The 24,701-nt window shown below is 38.2% G+C and overlaps 1 protein-coding gene across 1 annotated transcript; it reads right to left on the minus strand.

Moving 5' to 3' along the window:
- Positions 1–1,751: 1,751 nt before the first annotated feature.
- On the minus strand, positions 1,752–22,422 carry LOC18046174 (ent-copalyl diphosphate synthase, chloroplastic). The gene is given in 15 exon segments (XM_024189624.1): positions 1,752–1,996; positions 2,158–2,352; positions 2,540–2,663; positions 13,073–13,309; positions 13,386–13,484; positions 13,810–13,925; positions 14,538–14,764; positions 14,851–14,963; positions 15,540–15,660; positions 15,800–16,014; positions 16,614–16,797; positions 17,027–17,330; positions 17,550–17,598; positions 21,490–21,521; positions 22,227–22,422. Coding segments are annotated over 15 exon segments (2,337 nt in total). The 5' UTR covers positions 22,323–22,422; the 3' UTR covers positions 1,752–1,771.
- Positions 22,423–24,701: the final 2,279 nt, after the last annotated feature.

Consider the following 24,701-nt stretch of genomic DNA (forward strand, 5'->3'; position numbering starts at 1 on the left):
AATTGCTTGGAAATTATAATTTGAAATGTGTGTTATTTCAGCCAATGATTAACACTAAAAAATTTATCACCCATATAACTTTTTTATTTGTGTGTAGAGTAATTGAAAATAATTAAAAAAATATAGCACAATAATACTTTAAGTTTTAACAATAAAACAAATCAAATGAAATTTGAGAACTTAAAAAAGTGTATCTAAAAAAAGGGGATTTTTCGAAAATAAAATGAATATAACTAAAAATGAGATTTTATGAGGAGGTCAGAGGGGTGTCAATAGTCCAACTCTTTCTACTAACTTGGAAGTAAGACCAATTTTTTTTTTTTTTTTTTTTTTTTTTTTTTTATAGTGTGTTTACCCAATAAGGTAGGATTAAAATGGGTTGAAATCTGAATAGGTAGGAATTAGAATGTGCTGAAAATAGAATAGATAAGAATTGAAATGTGAATGAGAAATGGAATTAGAATAAATTATTTATTTGAACTATAAGAATCAGAATTGGAACGGTTTGTATTCCATTAATGTGCTTATTTTATCTAATAATCGGAATGAATTATTTTAAGTTATTAAAATCCCTTTAGTTAATTATTGTCATTATTATTTGTTATAATAATTGTGATTATTATTATTTAAAAATATTGTTATTAATAATCATGAAAATAATAATAATAATTTTAACAATAATGATGATGATAATGATAATGATGATGATGATGATAAATATTGTAATTATTATTACAAGAATACGAATAATAATAAAGATATAATGATATTTTAATTATAGATAACAAGAAAATTACGAAATTTGGGTGAAGTAAAATGGTGAGTTTAAGGGAGAGAACTTGACTAAAAAGATGTGGCATTGACTCTTGAATATCTCCATCATGATCATTCGGCACTTATGGTTCACTGTGATTTGAAGCCCGACAACATTCTCATAGATGAAAATATGGTTGTAGATGTGAGCTACTTTGGTACTTCTACACTCTTAGGTGAAGGAGCTGTGACATAAACAATGACAATAGCTGCAACTGGTTATATGACACCAGGTAATGTTTTGTCTAATTTCAAATTTTTGCTTTTTTTCAAGATCAAGGCATATTTAGGTCGACTTGATTATCAAAAGATTATTTGATTATCATTTGTTTGCTAATGAGACGTCTTTCTAATACTTTGAAATAATTAAATCCAGAGTACGGATCGAAGGGGCTTGTTTCAGCCAAGTGTGATGTCTATAATTACGGTATTTTTATTGATGGAAACTTTCATGAGAAAGAAGCCTACGGGTAAAATCCTTATTGGCGAAATGAGTTAATAGAAGTGGGTGAATGAGTCATTACCTCATGGATTAACTAAAGTTGCTGATGCAAATTTACTGCAAAAAGAGCAAGATTTTTTTGCCAAAATGAATTTTTTACTAAGCATCGTGGATTTGGCGGCGGATTGTTGTATGGAGTCACCTGATCAGAGGATGTAGTCACGGCAACTAACTAATGTAGCATTATTTGTTATGTACGTTTGTTAACTTCGTGCGTACTCTTTCTTGTTTGTGGTTGTGGAATAAAAGCCATTATACAGCTTTCTCAAAGTCTCAAGCCATATCAGTCGTTATTTTTAGTTGAGATTTCACATAGGAATATTCAACCCTTCCCATTAAACATCAAAGGCCAAAGCAAATTAATTTTGATTGGATTATCAATTACTCCACCATACAATCCTCGCTCTATAAGCATTAATTCAACAACCTTATATATGGTAGGATATTACAAACAGATCATTCTACTCTCTCAAAAAGTACTTTGTCAATGTGAAAGTTTATTGTCTTAGAATCACAATAGGCACTGTAGTAAAAACTTTTTGTTACTGTGAGAAATGTTTGCTTCACTTCGAAATCAATGCCATTGGAGGAACTTTGAAGTACTACTTGCACGAGTTCTTGCATGGCGAAGTCTATTTGCATATGATCAATATCAACATCGCTGTCGCTAGCGTCATGTACCTGAAGAAATCAAATTAGAAGATAATAAGCGAATGTGAATAAATAATATTTAAAAAATGCAGAGGAACGGAGCATTATTCTGAATGTATTTGGTATCCGAGCAAACAATGAGGCAGTAAAGAAATTTAATTTCCAGTAACAATGATTTTTTCCACAATAACCTTCTGGTTTTGGTATTGAACAAGTTTATGGCATATTGTATTGGTAAGGTCCATCAGTCGTTTATATTCTTGATGAGACAGCAGATCCTCAGAAAGGCAATTGCCAGCACTCAAATTTATTGTTTGCACTATCAACTCCGCTTCTCCTTGATGCCTGTCTCCTTGAGCTTGCCATTTCATCAGCCATTTTTCCCACTAATTTTCGGAGGAATCAAGAAACAGAAAGTTAACTCACTATCTAGAATCATAAACTTTGATGGTTGTAAACAATTTTATGAGATTCGATAATATATTCAGCCCGATTGGGCATTTTCTAACATTGAAACTGCTAATGTTATATATCGATTGAACATTGAATTAAACATCTTAATCAATTACTTACAGCGTGAAGCAGCTGGTGGCTAATATCTCGACCTTGTGCTGGCTGTGGGTCAAATGAGTGGTAAATATGCTGCCTAAGTATGGTCCCAGTGAAACCTTGCTCTGTTTCATTTGAAGCCAATCCTCTGCATTAAGTAGTAAATTAAGCTCGAATTTTCTAAGTTAAAATTGCTATAAAATTGCCCCTAAGGCTAGGCTGAATGGATTTCAACCAGGGTTCTTTGGTTAGCCATCTGACTTCGAATCTAGTGGAGGTATGGTGTAAAACAATCGACTTAAGCTTTTTTCACCCTCCTACTTTGACAAACAAATTCTGCAAAAATAAGAATGGAATTGGTAATGTTGATGCGAAAAAACTGCTCGCCCTTGGACCGACCAGATTCTGTCACCAACGTTTATGTTATCAACTGTCACTCGAACCACTGGGGTTGGAATTGTTGATGCGGGATTCCGATTCTCCTCGTTATACGACCAGGATTTCTGCCCGATCAACTTCTTCACGACCAGAAGGTCTTCTCGCGAGGCTTCTTCTCCAGAGGTTCCTGCGCACACAGACAAGTCAGAGTACGCCGGTTGTTTTCCCGGCGCAAACCCTCCGAGGCTCAAGTCAGATATGAAGGTTCCGGGAATGCTCGCCACAGATCTTATGGCTTTTTTATAGTTTTCCCTCCTTTTGAAGTTCTTTTCTCTTTTATCTCAAAAATGCTAACCCTTTTACCTTCGTTGGCTACCTTTTTATAGGCTTCCCCTGAATCCGAGTCTTTCGCTTTTTTCGAGACAGTATGGGACTCTGACTGTTGCGTTATGGGCAAACGCGGGATCTTGCGTGTTACGCCACGGTTCTGGGGAAAGCGTGGCTGTCGTGGTTCTGTGAGATCTTGCGTGTTACGCCACGGTTCTGGGGAAAGCGTGGCTGTCGTAGTTCTGTGAGATCTTGCGTGTTACGCCACGGTTCTGGGAAAAGCGTGGCTGTCGTACCTAGATTCTCGGGCTGGGGAGCCCGTCTTGCCGACTGCCGTCAACCGGGTCTCCTCGCCTCTCGACCTCTAGCCGGAATGGCCTTATGCTCCTTACAGGAAATTGGCCTCGTGGATGAGCAGGATATTTCTGCTCTTGTTCCCCCGCGCACCAGGCTTTTACGGGACATACCGGTTCGCAGAACTCTGCCATCAGATATCTGCTCACCATGTCTGGTCTCGTCGATGTATTTCTCCCAAACACCGGTCCCCCAGTTTCTGGTGTTGGGTAATGTAGTGGACCAGCAGTAGAAACTCGTTAGTACTCGTTCGCGTGGGATTGGAAAAGGCTGCCAAGAGTCATGTCGCATTTAATTGCGGACGAAGTGACGTGGCGGGAATCAGCCCCTCCATTTGAATTTCAGATCTACGGTTGCAAGATTCTTGGGATATGTGTCATTAAATACTGGCAGCCCAAGAGTTTGCTTCTCAGTAAGAAAAACCCAAAATCCTCAAACACGAACTCGCCTTTTTCTCTCTTCTCGTCTCCCCGGCGAACGAAACTCGGCACTACAGCTTTCACCGCTCTCTCTCTCTGACCGAGTCCCGGCTTCAGGTATTTCTTCTATTTTCTCGGTATTGGTTAGTTGTAGATAATTTCCTTTCTCTCTGCTTTGCCTGAGGTTGTAGTTGGCGGTGGTGTTTTGGTTAGAACTTAGGATATGTCGAAGGGTAAGGAGAAAGTCGTTGAGGTTGGTGACGACGAACTAGGTTTCTTGCCTAGTCTGCTCGCTGATTCTGCTTTTGACCCCGGGGCCCCCTTAGAACCCACTAGGTCTAGTGTCGGGACTAGTGCTAGGAGGATGTCCCCCCAAACGACCTCCACGAGCGGAAGTAGTGGTGAAGAGGGACCTTTTGGCTCGGAAGAAACCCTAAGTGAGGATCAAGGAGGTGATTCTGGTGAGGGATCTTCGCCAGGAGCACCGCGACCAGAGAGGCGCAGCACCGTAGGAGGTAGAGCCTCGTTGCGGGATTATGCTATTGATTACATGACCTGCACGACCACATTCAACGAGCTGGATGACCTCCGGCTCAGGTATAGCATTCCTGGTGAAATTCCCCTCAAGATCCCAGGAAAGAAGGATACACCTAGCCGGCCTCCTAGGGGATACGTTACCCTGTTTCTGGAAAGCTTTAAGTTTGGGCTAAGGTGTCCCTTACAACCCTACTTTGCCCGTATACTTAACGGGCTGAATCTGGCTCCTGGTCAGCTGAACCCCAATGGGTGGAGAGTGCTCTCTGGTCTGTTCATATTGTGGGACAGATGTTGCCAGAGCGAGCCCACGACTGATGAGGTGAAGCACCTATACCAGCTAAAGAGCAGCCCTAAAGATGCCGGTTGGTACTACTTCCAATCTAGTACCAAGAGCAGGAAACCCATAACTGATCTTCCAACTGGTGGTGGTGGGACTTGGAAGAGGAAATTCTTTTTTGCTGGGGGTCCTTGGAGTCAAGTTGCACGGGTTGACGGGAACGATTATCGCGTCCCACCCCGTTTCGTGGTCCCAGGTTGTCTGCTCGCTCTAGATGTCTCGTATCCATAATTGTTCTTGCTTTATTGGCTTGTCTCTAACCAAGTGTTCATTTCCAATCTGCTCGTTTGTGTTGTAGTTTCCTGGGGTGTTCATTTCCCGCTCCAACCTGGTCAGCTTAAACGGGTCGAGGCTGTACTGGCCAATTCCTGCTCGAGCCGAGAACTGCTATCAACGTACAACTTCCTCGAGTCTCGGTTGATACTTCCTGGCCATAAGATGGAGGACGCAGTGATTGGAGCCCTGACCAGGAAACGCTCTCGGCCTCCAACAGCCAAGAGGGACCAGAACAAAGATGTTCCTGCTGCGAAACGAAAGAACATTGTGCAGCAGGTTCCTCCCTTGCAGGCTTTTCCTCCTACTCCTGCTCAAGTCGGGGAACCTAGTGGAGCAGCCACTGATCCTACTTCCTCTTCTCCACCTGTTGTGCCTCGGTCTCGCTTACCCGACAGCCGACCAGAACACTTGGTTCCCTATCTCAATGAGTTGTCTAAACTCGTGAGCAAGAAGGACCTGGAGGACTTTGATGGTTGTACCCTGGGCGAGCTGGTGGGAGCCATGCAGTATAGCGCTTTCCATCTCAGCTGCATGACCACCTACTATAAGGCCAAGGTTGGCCGTTACGACAGGAAGATGAAGGAGGACATTCAATCGGCGACGACCAGAGCTGACGTTGCCGAGAAAAAGGCGGGGGAGCTAAACGTTGAGAACCTCAAGCTACTAGAGCAAGAGTCTCTCGCTCAAGCAAAAGCCATTACCCTCGAGGAGGAGTTGACCAAAGTTAAGGAGGATCTGCAAAGGCAGAGGGCTATGTATGAGGCTCAGCTCGAATCTCTCCGCGATTCCCACCGAGCTCAGGTCGAGAACTTGGAGAGGGAGGCCGACAACCAGTACGACCAGGGACTTCGGCATTCCTATCGTTGCATCATGGCCGTCCTCGGGAAGCAACACCCTGATCTGAGGATGGATGACCTTGCAGCTGGTGTTGCTCAACATATGGACGAGGAGGCGGCCAAGGAAGATGCCGAAGGGGTAGAGCCGATCGTGATTGAGGAGGAAAACTCTCCTCCTCGTGCAGTCCCTGCTGATGTAGGCGAGGCGAGCACCCCCTCGAATGCGACTGGTGATACCCCTCCTGCACCTGAGGAGGTCCAGCCAACCGACGCTACTGGGCTTACTGATCCACGATCTTCTTGATATATTTCTTGTATTGTAATGAACAATGTCTGTGAAGATTATCTGCTTTGTTAATTATTAACAAATTAATAAAAATGTTTTTGATTACTCTCTTGTGTTATAATTACGAGAGTCTGCTCGTCTTCGTCTGGTCGAGCTGGCTACGGCTTGGTATATGGTCTTGCCACCTGCCTTAGAAAATTTTCCGATGTTTGGGATTCTGCTCGCCTCCGCGCGGTCGAGCAGATCCTGCCAGGTTTGGTTCCTGTCTCGCCATAAACAGGCTGTGAGACTTGACGAGCCTTTGCACGTCTAAAATTTTTTTTTTTTTTTTTGCCTCGGAGTCTGATCGCCTTCACGTGGTCGAGCAGATCCTGGCATGCTTGGCTTCTGTCTCGCCATAAAAAGGTTTTGAGACTTGGCGAGCCTTTGCATGCCTTAGTGACTTGTTCGATGCTTGGGGATTCTGCTCGCCTTCGCGTGGTCGAGCAGATCCTGGCATGCTTGGCTTCTGTCTCGCCATAAGGCAGGCTTTGAGACTTTGGTGAGCCTTTGCGTGCCTTTGATTCTTCAAGGATTGGGATTCTGCTCGCCTTCTCGTGGTCGAGCAGATCCTGGCACGCTTGGCTTCTGTCTCGCCATAAGACAGGCTTTGAGACTTTGGTGAGCCTTTGCGTGCCTTTGATTCTTCAAGGATTGGGATTCTGCTCGCCTTCTCGTGGTCGAGCAGATCCTGGCACGCTTGGCTTCTGTCTCGCCATAAGACAGGCTTTGAGACTTTGGTGAGCCTTTGCATGCCTTTGATTCTTCAAGGATTGGGATTCTGCTCGCCTTCTCGTGGTCGAGCAGATCCTGGCACGCTTGGCTTCTGTCTCGCCATAAGACAGGCTTTGAGACTTTGGTGAGCCTTTGCATGCCTTTGATTCTTCAAGGATTGGGATTCTGCTCGCTTTCTCGTGGTCGAGCAGATCCTGGCACGCTTGGCTTCAGTCTCGCCATAAGACAGGCTTTGAGACTTTGGTGAGCCTTTGCATGCCTTTGATTCTTCAAGGATTGAGATTCTGCTCGCCTTCTCGTGGTCGAGCAGATCCTGGCACGCTTGGCTTCTGTCTCGCCATAAGACAGGCTTTGAGACTTTGGTGAGCCTTTGCGTGCCTTTGATTCTTCAAGGATTGGGATTCCGCTCGCCTTCTCGTGGTCGAGCAGATCCTGGCACGCTTGGCTTCTGTCTCGCCATAAGACAGGCTTTGAGACTTTGGTGAGCCTTTGCGTGCCTTTGATTCTTCAAGGATTGGGATTCCGCTCGCCTTCTCGTGGTCGAGCAGATCCTGGCACGCTTGGCTTCTGTCTCGCCATAAGACAAGCTTTGAGACTTTGGTGAGCCTTTGCGTGCCTTTGATTCTTCAAGGATTGGGATTCCGCTCGCCTTCTCGTGGTCGAGCAGATCCTGGCACGCTTGGCTTCTGTCTCGCCATAAGACAGGCTTTGAGACTTTGGTGAGCCTTTGCATGCCTTTGATAATTTCCTCGGTTTCAAGCGAAAGAAATTCCTCGACGTTCTATTAATGGCCGGATTCGGCTTACATGAAATTGTTTGGACAATAAGCGTGAAAGATAAACGGTAATGAACATAAGCAAAAATAGCTTTCACATGTGAACAAATCTTACTGGAAGTATTTTCGGAGGTGTGCTGCGTTCCATGGGCGTTTCACCTCGTGGCCGTCCGTGCGAACCAGCTTGTAAGCTCCGGGTCCCGCTATCTGCGTGACTCTATATGGCCCCTCCCAATTCGGTCCCAGCACTCCTTGAGTCGAATCTTTGGTGCTCTGATTCACTCTTCTCAGTACCCAGTCTCCGACCCCGAATTGCCGTATGTTCACCTTCTGGTTATAATATCGAGCAACCCTCTGTTGGTAAATGACTGATCGCTCGGCTGCTTGCTCCCTCCTTTCCGTTAGCAGGTCAAGATTCAAACACATCTGCTCGTCGTTCTCCTTTTCATTGAAATGACTTGTCCGGTGTGTGGTCGTCCCTATCTCAGCCGGCACGACCGCTTCATGTCCGAAGGCCAAAGCGAACGGTGTCTCCCCAGTTGCGGTTTTGTGGGTTGTTCTGTATGCCCATAGCACACCTGAAAGCTCGTCAACCCACGCACCCTTTTTTGCTCCAAGCCTGGTTTTCAAAAGTCTCTTGATGGTCTTGTTGGCTGCTTCTACCTTTCTATTCGATTGAGGGTGAGCAGGCGAGCAATACTTCAGCTCTATCCCGAGGTTCTGGCAGAACTCCCGGAAGCTGTGATTATCGAACTGCCTGCCATTGTCCGTTACCAAGGCATAAGGGATCCCGTATCGACAGACCAGGTTTCTCCACACGAAGTCTGTTGTTTTCTTCTCTGTGATCCTGCTAAGGGCTTCTACCTCTACCCACTTCGTGAAGTAATCTATAGCAACTATTGCATGTGTTGCAGCTCCTCGTGCCTTTGGCAATGGGCCGATCAGATCAATTCCCCATTGAGCAAATGGCCAGGGGGAGGTCATGGAGGTGAGCTTCTCTGGCGGTTGGTTAGAGAAATTTGCAAAACTCTGGCAGCTTACACAACTCCTGGTCTTCTCTTGCGCATCCTGGTGCATTGTCGGCCAGAAATATCCCTGCCTTAGAACCTTGTGGGCCAGGGACCTCCCGCCAGAATGATTTCCGCAAATTCCTTCATGTACTTCTCTCAGTACGTAATCCGCGTCGTCCTCATCCAAACACCGAAGGAACGGTAGTGTATATCCTCGCCGATACAGTACCCCATCAATCATCGTATATCTCGAGGCCTGGGCTCTAAGCTTGCGAGCTCGCACCTTATCTGGTGGTAATACCCCGTCTCTAAGGTATGAAACTATCGGGTCCCTCCTCGAGCATTTTTGTTCTATCCGGAACACCCCCAAATCCTGATCGATACTTGGGCTGGACTTCACCTCTAGAGGGACCGACTTTGGCATTTTTGGGTCGGCCACTGCTGCCATCCTAGCCAAAATGTCTGCTCGACTATTCTGCTCCCTGGGGATTTGCATCACCTCCACTGCTTCGAACTTCCCCATCATCTGCCTGACTATCTTCAGGTACTGCTCCATCTTCTCCTCTCTTGGTTGGAATCTTTCACTGACATGATTCGCAACCAGCTGGGAATCAGTCCTGATCTTAACTCTGTTTGCTTTCACGGCCTTAGCCAATTCCAGACCTGCTATCAAGGCTTCATACTCTGCCTGGTTATTCGTGGTTGCAAATTCCAACCTTACAGTGTAAGAGATCTCCTCCCCCTCTGGGCCTTCCAAGACAATCCCTGCTCCTGAACCCCGCTCCCCCGATGACCCATCCACAGACATCTGCCATACTTGAGTTTTGTCATTGCCTATATCTGCATCTTGTTGATCTAAGCATACTTCGGGCTCTGTGAATTCAGCTACGAAATCGGCCATTGCCTGGGCTTTTATCGCAGCGCGGGGTTTATAGTCTATGTCGAACTCGCTCAGCTCTACAGCCCACTTGACGAGCCGACCAAAGGCATCTGGCTTGTGCAGAGTTTGACGCAATGGCTGGTTTGTTATTACCGAGACTGGGAATGCTTGAAAATATGACCTCAACTTTCGACTAGCAACCACAAGGGCAAGTGCCCATTTCTCCAACGGTGGGTACCTGGTCTCAGCGTCGAGCAGGGCCTTGCTGGTGTAGTATATCGGATACTGAACTCCTTCTTCCTCTCTCACCAGAACAGAACTGACGGCCCGATCCGATATCGCCAAATACAGATACAACTTGTCCCCATCCCTCGGTGTGGACAGCAGCGGAGCTTGCTGCAAGTATTGCTTCAAGTTCCGGAAGGCTTCCTCGCATTCTGGGGTCCATTCTGTTTTCTTTCCCCTCCTTATCACTTGAAAGAATGGCTGACACTTATCTGTAGCCTTGGATATGAATCTGCTCAATGCCGCCAACCTCCCCGTGAGGCTCTGTATCTCCTTCAGGTTATGAGGAGACGTCATTTGCACAATCGCCTGGATTTTCTCGGGATTTGCTTCAATCCCCCTATGGCTCACCATGAATCCAAGGAATTTCCCCGACTCGACCCCAAAAGCACACTTCTCCGGGTTGAGCTTCATCTTATACTTCCTTAAAAGCTCGAATGTCTCCTCGAGGTGTCTGACATGTTCCTCCGGGATTTTGGACTTGGTGATCATGTCATCCACGTACACCTCCATGGTTTTCCCAATCAACAGCTTAAAGACTTTGTTCACCAGCCTTTGGTAGGTGGCCCCAGCATTTTTGAGACCGAATGGCATTACCCTGTAACAGAACAAACCTTGGTTAGTGATGAAAGCCGTGCTCTCCTCATCCTGCTCATACATGGGGATCTGGTTGTATCCCGAGAACGCGTCCATGAAGCTAAGCAGACCATGTCCAGCCGTTGAATCTACTAGCTGATCGATCTTTGGTAAAGGGAAGCTGTCTTTTGGGCACGCCTTATTGAGGTCCGTGAAATCCACACACATCCTCCACTCGCCGTTTGTCTTCTTTACCAACACCACATTCGATATCCACTCAGGGTAACTGACTTCCCGAATGAACCCTGCTCTCAAGAGCTTCTCCACCTCGCCATTTATAGCCTCATACCTCTCCTGGTTGAAGCACCTCCTCTTCTGCCTTACTGCCCGAGCACCTTTCTTTAATCCCTGGCATGTCTTCATGTGTCCAAGCAAACACATCAGCATGAGCCTGTAAGCATTTCACCAACTCCTGCTTTTGCTCTCCCTTAAGTCTCGACCCGATTCTGATCGTCTTTCCCGGGTTCTCTGGTCCCAGGCTTACTGCTTCCAGATCCTCTACAGGTTCTTGTCTGCCCTTCTTGTTTTCCACTCGGGAATCGAGGGATGTTATCTGCATTGCTTCCCTTGCTGCCGAGGAGTAGCAGCTTCTTGCGATCCTCTGGTCTCCTCGTACCACTCCTACTACCCCATTCACCCGGTACTTCAGAGGTATTGGTGTGTTCCACTAAACTGCTCCGCGAATTCCTGGCACATCTGCTCGAAGGTTTTAATGCTGCCCCGAGGAAGTTTCATGTACCATTCTCGTGCACGTCCCTCAAGGGATAGTGGGAACACCCTGCACCTTTGGGACTGAGATAATCCTTGTACCCCAGTTATGTCGTTAAAGCGCTCTATGTGCACCAACGGATCAGTTCTTCCCGAGTATCTGAGGTCTGGGAGGCGGAAATCTCTTGGAATAACTGCCCTCATGATCTCTGCTGCGAGCGGTGATTCTCCGTCCAGCATTATCCTCCAACCAGGGGCTCTGTTCCTCCCTTGCATGTCGTCAATTATCCGCGCTAGTCTGCGCACTTCCTCCTCCAGCTGCCCCGCACGACCAGGGTCACGTGCTGCAATTTGATCTCGCTCTTGCTCTGCATCATGCAAGTGTTGCCTCCATTCTGTTTCCTCTGCATTCACCACCCCGTCGCCCTCGTCGCTAGCCTGTCTTGCAGGGGACTGCTCTCTTTCTCTATGAAATTCTCCCCGCAGAGGTACGTTACCTCTCTCACCATCACATCTCCCGGTGGTTTGACTTCTCCCCGCATTATCGGGACCTGGTGCCACTCCACCGCCTCTCACCCTTCCCTCTTGGGTTATACTTCGCTCGCTCCGCAGCTCATGTAGGATGGTTGTCAAGGTCTCCATCTGCCTTTCCATCCGTTCCATCCGGTCGAACATGACTTTTTCTCGTGCTTCACTGACTATCTCCCTCAGCGTCACGGAATCGTTAAGCCTCCTATCACCCCCTTGTACACTACTTCCTCCTGTCTCCATTGCTTTTCACTTGCTTCACCCCTCTTCTTGCTATCGACAGAAGCTTTTCGCTCTAGTTCCCCACAGACGGCGCCAAAATGTTGATGCGAAAAAACTGCTCGCCCTTGGACCGACCAGATTCTGTCACCAACGTTTATGTTATCAGCTGTCACTCGAACCACTGGGGTTGGAATTGTTGATGCGGGATTCCGATTCTACTCGTTATACGACCAGGATTTCTGCCCGATCAACTTCTTCACGACCAGAAGGTCTTCTCGCGAGGCTTCTTCTCCAGAGGTTCCTGCGCACACAGACAAGTCAGAGTACGCCGGTTGTTTTCCCGGCGCAAACCCTCCGAGGCTCAAGTCAGATATGAAGGTTCCGGGAATGCTCGCCACAGATCTTATGGCTTTTTTATAGTTTTCCCTCCTTTTGAAGTTCTTTTCTCTTTTATCTCAAAAATGCTAACCCTTTTACCTTCGTTGGCTACCTTTTTATAGGCTTCCCCTGAATCCGAGTCTTCCGCTTTTTTCGAGACAGTATGGGACTCTGACTGCTGCGTTATGGGCAAACGCGGGATCTTGCGTGTTACGCCACGGTTCTGGGGAAAGCGTGGCTGTCGTGGTTCTGTGAGATCTTGCGTGTTACGCCACGGTTCTGGGGAAAGCGTGGCTGTCGTAGTTCTGTGAGATCTTGCGTGTTACGCCACGGTTCTGGGAAAAACGTGGCTGTCGTACCTAGATTCTCGGGCTGGGGAGCCCGTCTTGCCGACTGCCGTCAACCGGGTCTCCTCGCCTCTCGACCTCTAGCCGGAATGGCCTTATGCTCCTTACAGGAAATTGGCCTCGTGGATGAGCAGGATATTTCTGCTCTTGTTCCCTCGCGCACCAGGCTTTTACGGGACATACCGGTTCGCAGAACTCTGCCATCAGATATCTGCTCACCATGTCTGGTCTCGTCGATGTATTTCTCCCAAACAGGTAACGTACTCTTGTGGATTAATACAGTTTCTGAATTCATCAACGAAGATTTTCCTTGTCTCTCTAGAATCTTGCTGGTTGCTGAAGTAGGAGGCTATTGTCTCCACCAACACTGCAGCTTTAGCCCACGCAAATCTCTCACGCTTCCTTTCAGGTTCGTATATGCTTGCTGATGCCAAAAAGTATGCTAAAAGAAGGGCTCTTTTGCTGGTCCCGAAGTTTTCAAGCTTACATTTTGTGTACCATCTGTGACATAGTATTAATCTAGGTGAATAAACTGTAAATTAACATGATTAAATATTTTCATACTAAGATTCCTTACCTTTGCATACTGATCCATTCGGATTGATGTATGGCTTGGCAATTGTTGTAATCTATTTTCGCAAGCTGAAGATAGAAGTTATTGCTTATGTTTGGCATCCTGGTTACATAGCCGTTAAAATATAAGCTAAAAATCAATTAAATGCCATCCAAGTATTGTATGCAGATTGAGGAAAAGGATACGATCCTCTGCTCATCTCGTCTTTACTTAATTTTTAAATATCCTCTCGTCATCTCATCTCTCACCACATACGTGTACATTAATAGCCTGTATGTATGGTTTAGTTGTATTCTTTTATTATTTTTATTTTTGTCAACTGCTAATCACATTCACATCCATTAATTTGTTAAAGCGAGAGCTAAGATGAGTAAGAGGATTATAATCCGCAGATTATATAGAAGTATCAAATTAGTTAAGAGCTTACCTGTAGAGGGTCTTGCCAATCCACACGTCATCTTCCCCGCCATATTGTTTTATGTAAAATCGTGCCTCGATTCTGGGCAAGCTCGCAAACCACGGAATATCCAATGCGTAACTGACCTGTTAATCAGCATAAGTTTTATTTAATAGCAAGTCTTCTACTAATGTGTAGACATTAGATGCAGAAGGCCTTCTGTATTACAAAATAAATAATAAATAAAATAGAATTCTTATCATTTCACTATTTCAGAAATGGCAATATATTGAACGACTACAAGAAATAATGTTGGTTATCAATTTGTTATATATATTTATAAATGATATATATTTACAAAACATTTCACTTTACAATAGGTTTATTAATACATTAGTTGATTAGTTAGTCGAACGGAAGAAAGCCAATTTAGCAAATAACATACAAAGCAGTGTAATATTGGAATTTAAAAATATAATCTAGCTAAAAATAATCCCTAAAAGCCTATGGATTTAATATTTGACGTCACTATTTTTGTAATTTTTATTAAAGAGCAAAATTAGTGTTTTACTAGTAAACCGACTAGTCAAGTAACCGTACTAGCAAAAATGTATTAAAATGAAAGGCTTTGTAAGGATATATATTAGTAAAATGATAGATCTTTGTATGATTATTTGGTATCTAGCAATTTCTAATCAAGTAATCAAAATCTTTGATGATATATTATTAGATACGATCAGATTTTACAAATTTTATACCTCGCCAGGTAAGTCCTTGGCCATAATCCATTTATCTAGGAGCTTATTAGCAGCTTGCTTTTCTCTTAAAAATCTGGCTGAAAACTGCTTGGCTTTTTCAAGTATCTTCTCTTCAGGGAATTGCACCTGAGAAGCCCTATATAAGTTAAATGTTGGAGTAATAGCCTGGCTAGTCTCTCCAAGAAAGCAAAAGAACTCTCCGCCTTCCTCAAAATACTGAAGCACGTCTGTAACGGTGCAAAAATTAAACTAAGATTCTGACAAATTTTATAGAGGAATAAAGATTTTTTTTTTAATTCTAAACTTAGTTTACCCGCAGAAACGTCATAACCATGTAATCTCAGCAGCCTAAATCCCATGGATGTATCATCAATATCAGGAATCCTGGTATTTCTTCCTGAGAAAATACCCTTTTCATCCCAATATCTGAAAAAGAAAATTAATTGACTATGAAGTAAGGGCCCAACAATACACAAAATGAAATTAAACCTAGGTTCACTTTTATTATACTTTAGATATTTTGTGCATATTACTTTAAATTTAAAAAATGCAGATTACTAAATTTTATTCTTTTAGATATTTTGCACAGATTATTTGAAGAGATTATTATATCTTGCAAACTACCTTCACATATCTAGCTACAACGCGCCTAATATTTAAAATAAATAATTTATAATTATTATTTTTTAAATTTTAAAAGAAAAGAAACGAATATGAGTTTTACAGACTTTATATATGTTCAAGTGAACAGTAAAACAATTAAGTACACTAAATTAAACTATTTTTTTTTTTAATTAAGCCCCGCACGTAATTTAAGTGTTGCCCTTATTTGAAAACTTAAAGTCGAAGGCAAGTGTATATATAATGCATGCATTCTTTGATCTTATTTGAAAACTTAAATGTCCAGCATTATTACTGAAAGCTTTAACATGGATTTCTAGACCTGTATTTATAATCCCTGTCCAGCATTAGTCTTTAAAGCTTTAACATGAGTTTGTAGACCTGTATATATAATCCATGCATTCTTTGATCTCTGTTCGGAAATATCTTGAAATTCTAAGGCGCTGCAAGCGATCCACAGCCCAAAGTCTTTCGAACAAATCCATTGGATACGAGGATGGGACTAAATTAAAGCATATTAATGAAAAGTTAGAAAACATAAACATTCATGGAAATTTAGGAAACAGGAAAAAAAAAAAGAGAGAGAGAGAGAGAGAGAGAGAGAATTTGTGGTGAAATTAAAGCACATTATTGTGATAGACCTCCGCCATTGAATCTTCTGACAACTTGTGTTAAATATTTCAAGCAGTTTTCATCCTGTGTTTGCATGAAGGCATAGGCAGTGGAGGATAAAGAAAACAAGAATGAGCCATTCTGGAACTGCAATTTCATAAGCTTTTCCCAATCCAATTCTGGCATTCCTTCCAAACTGAAGAGTAGTGTTGTCGGCACACTGTGCAGTTTCTCTTTTGGTATCCTAACAAAAACAAAAATAACCCACAAACATAACAAGAATCTACACTTTTACTTACAAATAGCAGGAGGCCACAAACATAGGACAAATGCTCATTTAGTTATTAAATTCTGAGTCAATTATCCAATTAGTTCGTGTAATATTGCTATTGTATATATGTTTTCATTCAAATTTATTTGATTATGCTCTACTTTTCACCTATTGCATGTCAAATTTGTTAATAATTTTAATTTGTATTACGCAAAAATACTATTGAATAATGATATAGTTACAAACTATTGTACAAACTTATTTTGTACAAACTAATGTGGCGTTAATTCATTGGTTGAATTAAATATCTCTTAGTTTACATAATTTATTTGTATTACTTTATATTTTCATTTAACGAATGAATTAATGCCACATTAGTTTGTACAAAATAAGTTTATACAAGAGTTTGTGGCTGTATCTTCAAAAAGTGAAATTCAGCAGTAGTACAAGTAACAACATTGATCTTTTGATTAATTTTTTAAAAATATAGGAACGGGCTTGGTAATTAGTCCAAACATTAGGAACTATAGAGTTATTTACCCCAACAAAAATAATATGAGTTCTGAGTCTACCTTTTGAGTTTGAAATTTCTCATCGCATAGATATTCTGCAGTACATGAGAGTGGTCGGGAATTTCAATATCCAAACTGCGAGCTATTTCAAGAAGGGAAGGGAAAGCAACTTCGAAGCCGCAAGTTGTGTGCTCCTCATTCTCATTTTCAAGCTTCGATAAGTTTCCTTTCACGAATGAAATTCCTAGTCAAATCACCAATGCGTAGCAATGTTAGGCTTAGTATATAAGCAAATCTTTAAACAAAATAAATTAGTTTCATTATTATTATTATTATAACTTTTGGCTTCGATATTCTATTGACGTGCATGCGCTCTCAGTCATCTGAGTTTAAATAAGAATATGAGACGAGTTGGTGTGTAATAGGTGAGATTTCTGATCCAAAATAATTTTTTTAAAAAAAAATATATATACCTTTTTCACACTTATCCAAATGGACATTCCATGATTTGAGTGCTGCAATACAGGCTAAGGTGTTGATCAATCGATCATGGGCTAAAAATATTTTATCATCACCCCATGAACCGTCTGGAAGTTGATTATCAGCAATCCACTGAAGGCAAGATGGGAATTGAGGAGCGTCATTGCCATCAATATCTTTAATAAGAGCAACCCATGCTGTGTCATAAGCTGATGTGCTTATCTCTCCACCATCCATGGAGCCCAACATTGATTTAATGATGTGGTCGAGTTTTTTAATCTCATTTGACGCAGAAACCTTTAGACAAAATAAATACAATTAGTATTCTATCTTGATGTAAACTTGGCCTTTTTATAAGTTTTCAAATTTAAGATCTTTCAAAGCTTGAGTAGACAATGTAAATTTATTAGCCGTGGCATATATATCTATTGCTTTTGATTATACGTTTTTATTTATATAAATAAATTAGCAAAGTTTTTTTTTTTATGAGAATTAACAAAGTTGAGTTTAAATCACCTCAAGTACTTCAACTTGGTTGTCATCCATCCTTGACAAGAGACACTTCCTCACTGGCAGGCCATCTTGAAATACGTTATTCTCATTGCAAATTTGAATAAATGAAAAGTATGTAAAAAAGCTAGTCAAAATGAATAATAATAATAATAATATACTAACAAAAGCACAGTAACAATTATATGAAAATGAAATTTACATGTTGCAGATTTAGGTGGCGTTTTATTTATTTTTTAATTTTTTAAGACTGAATATATTTGATCTGAATACATAAATATTGAAATGTTTGTTTTCTTCTTTTGACGTTTGATTGCAAATGTTTGAAAGCTTGTAATTGGACACCTATGTCCTTTAAACCTGTATTTCAATACATTCGAAAAAAAAAAGAAAAAAAAAAGAAATTTCCATTTAAATAACTTGTACTTACCAGCAGGATTTGTTGCTCAATGCCGAATGAGAAGTTAAAGTCTCATAGAGCACGTGCTCGAGTCCTACCGCCAACGAAATTTGGTGTTAGGACGACTTTAGTTATCATCTTATTAATAAACAAAGTAATTAAGATTTTAATTTCCCCTCCTATTAATAGATAGAGTAGATAAGAGAAAAAAGAAATACATCCTGTACTTTAAATTTTACATCCTGTACTTTAAATTTTGTGTCTGAATCATAAGTTTGTGACCAAATATGAAATAAACCTAATTATATATGTGTCTGAATCATATGTTTATTTTTATTTTCCAAAATCTCATAAAAAATCTCTAAAAACTATTGTTTTGATACATATGTCCATTTACAGAACTTGTTGTTCGTGTCAAATTTATTTTCAAGTTAAATAGTTCAATAAAATAGATGGAATTGATTGAATGAATCTAAGTCTAGCTTTTGTGGTAAAGAACAGTCTATCTAAGACTTAGGTCCTGAGTTTAAGTTTCAATGGGTTCATGAGTTATAAAAATTATTTTTAGCAAAAGTTTAATATGTAAAATTATTTAAAATAACATATATTATGTATGTAGTATATTTTACATAATAATACTATAAAGTTCATCGCTACTAAGAAATGTAATTCATTAAAATTTTAATGATAAATTTTGCCATAAATTAATAATTTATTGTATAAAATAAAAAATTTAATTAGGCTTTTGTAGAGTAGGAAGCAAAATAATTATGTAAGGGTAGTTTTGGGAGGAAAATTTAAATGGTTCACTAATGCATTGGGATTCTGATATAGTGTCTCAAGACATGATTGGGCACTTGTGTTGTGAGCTTTCTAGGTAGCCAATCATATATTGACACGCCGCATGCGTAACATCGTGCATCATAACTGCGTGATGGCATACTATATCAGCTCAATGTATTAGCGTTTACATTTTGGATTGGAGTGAGAATCTTGAGGAATGAGAATCATAGGATTGGGAGTTTGGAGTGGGGGTGGGAGTATGTTGTTTACTTACATTGGAATGGGAGAATGGAATTGAAATCAGAATCCAATTTATGTGTTTACATTGTCTTAGATTGAGAGTAAATAGTTTTAAATTATAATTTTACCCTTATTTAAAGAATTATAATTTGTAATTAAAAATTAATAAAAAATATATTTGGAAAATAAAATAAATATTTTATTATATTTATAAATTAATAATAATTAATAATATTCTTAATTATGTAAATCATAATTTTTTATTAATTTAAATTTAAATTATGTGAATAAAAATTATTAATAATAGCAACACAAATGAAACATTATTATTGATAATATAGTACAAAATTAATATTTTCTTAGAATAAAATATATTATTATTAATTAATTAATTAATATTTATTAAAATTAATGTTTAATATTATTAATTTAAATATAATATTTATTTATTTTTATTTTATTAAATTTAATAAAATAAATATGTTTATAATTATTATTTTTAATAAATATGATATTATTTATTTTATTAAATATTATTTATTTATTTTAATTATGAGGGTAAAAAGGGAAGAGGGGGGAGTGGATTCCCACTCCCACCTCCCCCCATGGGAGTTTAGTAGTAAGTGAAAGGAAGAGTAGTTTTGCAATATAAAAATTTTGGATTATTTTCTTTTTACTATATAAGTTATTATTAAATAACAAATAGGTGCAACAAGTTTTGCATCATAACCCCATAACATTTTACTACTAAAGAACTACACAATCTTGTATTTTACTATTTTTCCATTAGTTAACTGCTAGTTGACATATAAAATAATAATTTTACCCTTTCTTTAAGGAAAAAATATTAATTATCAATAAAAATTAATTATTAATTAAATATTAATCATCTAATAAAATAATTTTTATTCAATTAAATAAATTTTAATTTTAATTACTAATTATCAATAAAAATTAAAAAAATTATAAATTATAAATTTGTAGGTTGTAAATTAAATATAAACCTTATTATTTAGTACCTAAAATATCTGAGATTTTTTGTATGTATGCATGCATGTGTTTGTATGAATTTTTTTTGGTTAATTATCGTTGTTTGTTAAATTTATTGATAATTAATAAATAAATTTAATTGAATAAAAAATTATTGTAATAAACATTAAGTTAAATGAGTGCAAATTAGTATTTTATAAGTTAACCAATGGTTAACTAATAGAAAAATAATAAAATGTAATATTTTATATATTTTTTTAGTAGTGCAATACTGCAATGTTATGGTATAATGCTTATTGTACCTAATTATTATTTCACAACAACTTAAGTAATAAAAAAGAAAATAACCCAAAAATTTATTAAATTTTTATGATATGTCTACTTCTCGAATTAGAGAATCGGAATTTGGAATTAGAATTATTAACAGCGTTTATTTAGTAAAATAGAGGCCAGAATTGATATCAAAATCGTGGGGCCCAACCCAATTTAAGAATGGTGAATGAGAGACTGATTCCCAAGTGGGGCTGGGAATTAGTCTCTTATTCCTAGGATTTCCCATTTCCCCCCATCAAAATCTCAAAATTTCATAGAATACACTCATTAAATTAAAAATAAAAAATAGAAAATAGAAAAAACAATCAAACTACCGCTGACGAAATCAATGTCATCATTCGCCGTTGGTTGTCGAGCAACACTAACAACGTCGTCGAGCAGCAGTAGTAGCAACGTCGACGAGCATCAACAACAACATTGTCGAGTAGCTATAGCAGCAAGCCAGCAATGAGATCCAGTAGCAACAGCTGTCGCCGATGATGATGTCGACAATGTCGTTGTTGTTGATATGATGCCGTCGCCGAAAATTTTAATGATGATGATGATTATTATTATTATTGATAAAGTTTTTTTTATAATTAGTTAATATATTTTTAACAATAATTATTAATAACAATAATTTTTGAATAAATAATCACAATTATTAAAATACAAAAATAATAGTTATGACAATAGTTAATTAAGAACTTTTTAATAATTTGTAACAATCTAACTCATTCTTATTCTGATTTCAAGACAAAGTAAACCTATTAATGGCATTTCAGCTCATTCTAATTATAATTTCTACAGTTCAAGTAAACAACTTATTGTGATTTCTATTCCGCTTTTGATTTCCGCGTATTCCAATTCTAACAGATTCTAATTTCTGTTTAGTAAGTGCACCATTGGTGTTTAGAACATTACTTTTAGGTGCAAATAGAAGTAGCCCTAAGATAAGTAAAAGGTCCGGGCCTGGGCATATAGGTGGATCATATTTTAGCGCAGGTCTTTTGTTTTTTTTTTGTTTTAAATAGATTTTGCTTTAAAATATATGTTTAATAAATAAAAAAAAGCATCAATATATCTACATGCAATCCCGATCCCTGATGAGTACGTAAATTTAATTGTAAGTCACACAATCAATTGTAACTCTGTCATCTCACCGCTGCAAAGATTCGGTATAGAACTGTTACTGCGTATTTGGCGAATATTAAGCTTTACTAGTTTGTCTTTAGTACCAATCGATCGACCACCTATAAAATAGCAAACAAGTTATATCAGTACACTTCTCAAGTAACCTCTTAAAAATTTCTATCTTAAATAATGTGACTTTAATTTATTTTATTGATAAAATAGTTAATTAAATAATTAACTTAACAAACTATAGAACTTTATCATCCAACTGATGAGCCGTAAGCATCAAACTCTCGTGAATATATAGTTTTTCATAAAGTTTTTAAGCCACTAGGCCATGCCTTATAGCAACATTGTACATATAACAATTAATGAGACGTGGTATATTTTTTAATTAAAAAAATTCTTAGAGGAAGGTATATATGCGTGTGTGTATATGTATAGAGAAACAGAGTCCATTTTCTACATAAGATCCCTTACTTTAATGGGGTAAGGTGTAAGTTAAAAAGAAGAAAAATATAAATTTTAATACAACATAAGATAAAATACATAATATTGGAATGTGTGTTGCAATGTTTATCTTATTTTTTGTGGAAAATTTGCATTTGAGAATTTTCATGTATACAAAGCAAGTTTATTATGAATGATCCCCCATTTTAGTTGAAATGCAAAATTCCAAAATGACCAATAAAATTAATCCTGCACAAGGTACCCACTTTAATTTAAGAGTGTGTGTGTGTGTGATCTCTTAGTAGCAACATATACATATATGTGTGTGTGTTTGTGTACGCAAGCTCACACTGTGTGTGTAAAAGAGTACTTACTCGAGAAATATAGACAATTTGTGTGGAATGATAATTACAGGAGAGAGATGATTCCGGTGTGACAAAAGCCAGGGGAGAGAGGTGAAAGGAATTCATATTGTTTTAACTTGGAGAAGATGATAGTTGTAGAAGTGAAGAAAAGGAGATAATGCCCGCCATTTTATAGCCTTATTCCAAACTGTGGAATCATTGTCGCCTTGTAATTTTTCCTAAGTAGTGCCTTTATTTTATAGATTGGAGAATTAAAATAAAAAATGGGAATGATCAATGATTTTTACTTGTTAAAATAAAAGTGGGAAGAAATGGGAATAAAATGAAAGATGTGGGGTTCACATAATTTTTTTAAGATTCTATTTTTTGAACTCTCCATTTTATCCACCCAAATTTCATAAATTCCACTTTGGTGCTCAATTAAAATATTAAAATATTATTATTATTTTAATTATTCTTATTTTTATAATTGTTGTTAATAATAATAATAATAATAATTATTATTATTTTGAATAATAATAATAACAATTATTATAATAAATAATGACCATAATCAAATAAAGCCATTTCACTAACTTACAACAATGCATTCCAATTCTAATATAAAATAAACATATCAATGACAATACAACTCATTCCAATTTCGATTATTATAACTAAAGTAAATAATTTATTCTGATTCTTATTCTCCATTCTGATTTCAACGTGTTCTAATGCCAATCCATTTCTATTACAGCCTATTCTAATTACCGATTATTTCTATAAGTTCTAAAGTTTATCCCCCACATCAGCGAAGGGTTTTTTTCGGAAATGAGCCTGTTCTGTACACTGCACTGAGCAATTGATTCATGCAGATTTGCTACTTCTTCTAAATCGACAAATACACAAATAAAACTACAAACATGAAAAATAGTCAATAATTGCATGCCATTAATTAATGTAGTACACAAAGATAGTCAATATTTACATGTTAATAATTAATAGATAGTCACAGTCAATATTTACATACGAATTAATGAAAGAATGGATGGTGCCGAGATAATGTATTTTCGTCATGTAACTGATGGTTCGTGGTTAATTTTCTTACTAATAATAATAATAATAATAATAATAACAATAATAATTTTAAAGGTAGTGATATTTTCACCCCACAACTTTCATAATCTCGCCCCCACTTGTGGGAAAATAATTAAAAACAATTTCATGGTATTTCTAAAAATTTTTAAAAAATAAGAATTTTTGAGAATTAGTTAATTAAATCTCTCATGATTTATTTTTTTTGTGACTAGATTTTTTTATTATATATTCAACTATTAAGATTGCTTTAGTATAAGTTTAAATGGACTATTTTACCCTTATAAGGTAAAAATACCAAAAATTTACTTTAACTTCAATAGTTTTTCAAAATTTTTTATGATAGTCATTGTTTCTAAATAATGTGTCAATTTTACTTTATTAGTATGAATATTAATGATCAATTAAATTAACATAATGTCTTTATTGTTTCTAAATAATGTGTCAATTCTATTTACTAGTATGATTATTAATCATCAATTAAAATAACGTAATGTCTTAATGGTACAATACTGATATAAATTATTGGGTTATCAAATTTATGTCATTTACATGTAAGGTACTAAAATTATTAGATTTCATGGGGGGAGGGGGGTGTGTACTAGATTATAGGTCACAAAATCAAATACCTAAACTATTAGATATAAGAAACATATTTCGGGCAATTGAGTCATTTAATATCATAAGCGTAAATAGTCAAATAAAATTTATGTCTTTTTTTTAAAGTAAAACTTGTATTAAAACAGCTTTAATGGTACAAAAGTGTGTGGCCAAACTTATGTCTTTTTCCAAAAAACCGATTGCTCTATTTAATTTAATTTTAAATTTTAGATATTAAAATAAAATAATATTTTAATTAAAATTTTAGAAAAAATAATATTAATAGCAAGAAAAAAGAGATAAATAAATAGAAAATGAAAGAAAAATATAATCTTATCAAAATCAAGTGAAAAAAGTACAAAGTTTATATAATAACGGACAAAAATTTGTTTCTTATTTTATATGCGATGTCTCATATTTGACATTAAAACAATTTTATTATTCTAAGTAGCCCTAAATTTTTCCTTTCTCCCCATTTCATATTTGACATTCAAGTTTTATATATAACACTAACAGTTACATGTTTATCGTTAATGTTTTATATATAATAGTACTCATGTTTAATGTCTAACGTTGCATATAGGGATGACAAAATCCAGGTCCGAGTTCGGGTTCACCCTTTTCGGATCCAGACCCAGACGAATATTTTTCTATACCGGACCCGGACATAACCCACATTTTTTCACTCCGGGTCCGGTCCGGGTTCAACCCGAAAAAATCCGAGTTTCCGGATTGTGGGTTTCCAACCCGGATTGATGAATCTAATTTAAAAAAAAAAAACTAAATTCAACTGACAAATGGAAATACAAA

The sequence above is a fragment of the Citrus clementina genome, unplaced genomic scaffold (assembly GCF_000493195.1).
Source record: "Citrus clementina cultivar Clemenules unplaced genomic scaffold, Citrus_clementina_v1.0 scaffold_3, whole genome shotgun sequence".
Classification (NCBI taxonomy): Eukaryota; Viridiplantae; Streptophyta; class Magnoliopsida; order Sapindales; family Rutaceae; genus Citrus; species Citrus x clementina.